Genomic DNA, 2,409 nt, shown 5'->3' on the forward strand with positions numbered 1-2,409 from the left:
GGGATGCTTTGACTTTAACGCTGGAATTTCGTGGCTGTCCGCTCGTTCCCGCCGTTCCCCCGGGAGTGCGATAATGCCGAGTTTCGCTCCATCTGCCGGACAATCCCCTCCTTGTCCCGGGCTGTCTCCAGCAGCTGCTCCCCGGAGTTTTTGCGAACAGTTGCTCCTTTTTCCCTCCGTTTGTCCGCAGGAGCCGTCGGGTGAAACCCTGCTCCCCCTCGGGGAGGGGAAGCCCTGGCTGGAATCGCGGCGGGCAGTTTTGGGTTACAGATTCTATTCCGGGGAGCTGGGAATGAACGGCTCATGTGATCCGGAGGGATCTGGGGAGGTTTCCAACACCGAGTCTCCTCTTCTGGTGTGTTGGCATTGGTGGGGCTCGGGGCTTGGAGTGTCCCCAAAAACAGCCGGGTCTGGCGCTGGTGGGGTTATTTTTTAGTTTCCTCTGGCAAATTCTGTCGGTTTGAGGAGTGTGTCAGGGCAGCTGGGCTTCCCAGCATCCCCAGCTGGGGATTTGTGCCTGCATAGCCCATCCCCTCTTGGGATGGCCCCAAGCTGCCCCCAAAAGCGGGTGCTGAGCCCTGGGCAAAGCTCCAGTGCCAGCCAGGAGCTGGCACCCTCTGCTCCCTGCACCTCCTGCATCCCTGTGGCAGCGTTTTGTTCATCTCAGGGATGCCCTTAATCCCTGGATTAAGCTTGGCCTCAAATCAGCTTTACCCCTGCTCCTGGTGGTGTTAAGATCCAGTTATGCTGATCTGGAATGCTCGTGGTCCCTCAGCCACAGTGGGACCTTCCTGTCCCCTCCTGAGGCCATTTCTTCCCCAGACATCTCAGTGTGTCCCCAAAATGCTTGAAGAGCACAGCCCCCAGAGAATTAAAATGCTGCACGTCAGGTTTAAACTCGAGTTTTATGGGATTATAGGGTGGAGAGCTTGCACAGGGTACCACCATCCCTTTGTGCTTGGGGGGCACATCCCAAATCCCTGGGGGATTCAGGAGCTGGGCTGGCTCCGTGCTGGCATCCTGTGGGAGTGCTCCTGTACTGGGAGAAACTGGAGTACAGAGGATGCTCATCATTTTGGGTCCTGCTCATTTTGGGTCCTGCTCATTTTGGGTGTCCCAACCCACATCCTATAAACGCCCGGCTCACCCCCAGCACCCCCCTCACGTGTAATTAGCTGCATCTCGGCGTGGTGCTGGCCACTAATTAGGAGAAGCTCGTCAGGCCCAGGCTGTAATGAGGCTCTGCCAGGGCTCTCACAGGACCGTGACGACCGGGGTGGGGTGGGGGGGGAATTTCCATGCGGGCAGCAGGATTTCCATGCGGGGGCTGGATCCGGGTTTGGGTTATTATTTATTTTTTCCTTCCTTCCCCTGTGCTGTCAGCATAGATTTTAATTTTAAGAACCAATTGCTGAGCCCGAAGAGGGGGGATGAGGCTCTGGGAAACACGTCTTGTTTTGTTCGTGTTTTTATTTAAATATTTTAAAATTGGTTTTGGTGACTTCATTTCCTTGTGACAGATGCAAAAGGATTTCCTCCAGAGCAGGAAAAAAACCTTTCCTTAACTTTGTTTAGCATCATCTGCTCCTTGCATGAATGGTGTGAGGTTGGTCCCTTTCCTCTTTGGGACGGAGCTGGGACCTCCAAGGGAAGGAGTGATGCTGGCCATTCCATAAAATCTCTGAAATAATTTTCTGGGGGATGGTTCAGGACTGCTGCTGTTAGGGGTATTTAGGCAGCATCCCTAAATACCCCTACAGCAGCAGTAGGGGTATTTAGGGATGAAAGGGAGAAAAAGGGCCCCCAAATTACTTCTCCAGTGGGGCTTTCCCTGGATGACGACCCTGTTGCTCCCTCTTGGGCAGGTCTGCCTGGGTGATGAAGAGGAGCAGGTGACGAAGAGGAGTGAGATGCACTGGTGGCTTGTCACCGTGCTGGGGGTGAGTATGGCCTCGTCTGTCCCATCCCATCTCTCTGCTCCTCTGATGCTCCACCACCACCCCACCACCATACAGGACATGGGGGTGGGTTTGCATCCGCCCTGGCGCATCCAGTGAGTTCACATCCCTCACCCCGCTGGAGAGGGCCATCCGCTGGCTGTGGGGCAAGCCGGAGGGTGGCATTTGTCACCGTGCCACCAGGGCCACAGCAGGGGCGGCACTGAGCGCTCCGATCCCCGCAGGTGCTGAGCGGACCTGCCCGGACCAGCACCGGGAGCTGCGGCGCTCCGGAGCCGGGCACGGTGGGATGCCCGCCCGGAGAGGAGCCCAGCGGGGTAAGCCGAGCCCGGCGGGCTGAGCCAAGCCCAGCGGGGTAAGCCGAGCCCGGCGGGCTGAGCCGAGCCCAGCTGTGGCTGCGGGAACTGCGCATCGCTCACCTCCTCTCCTTCCCCCACCGCAGGACCCATCG

At 57.6% G+C, this 2,409-nt stretch overlaps 1 protein-coding gene across 1 annotated transcript in view; it reads left to right on the top strand.

Annotated features, from left to right (window-relative positions):
* RELT (RELT TNF receptor) overlaps positions 1–2,409 on the top strand; it is a 7,329-nt gene that overhangs the window by 1,605 nt on the left and 3,315 nt on the right. Inside the window, exons 2-4 of the mRNA XM_014310419.2 lie at positions 191–355; positions 1,866–1,940; positions 2,183–2,313. Coding sequence (XP_014165894.1) covers positions 191–355; positions 1,866–1,940; positions 2,183–2,313 — 371 coding nt within the window. The remainder of the gene's footprint in view (positions 1–190; positions 356–1,865; positions 1,941–2,182; positions 2,314–2,409) is intronic.

Source organism: Geospiza fortis, unplaced genomic scaffold (assembly GCF_000277835.1).
Source record: "Geospiza fortis unplaced genomic scaffold, GeoFor_1.0 scaffold659, whole genome shotgun sequence".
In the NCBI taxonomy this organism is placed as follows: domain Eukaryota; kingdom Metazoa; phylum Chordata; class Aves; order Passeriformes; family Thraupidae; genus Geospiza; species Geospiza fortis.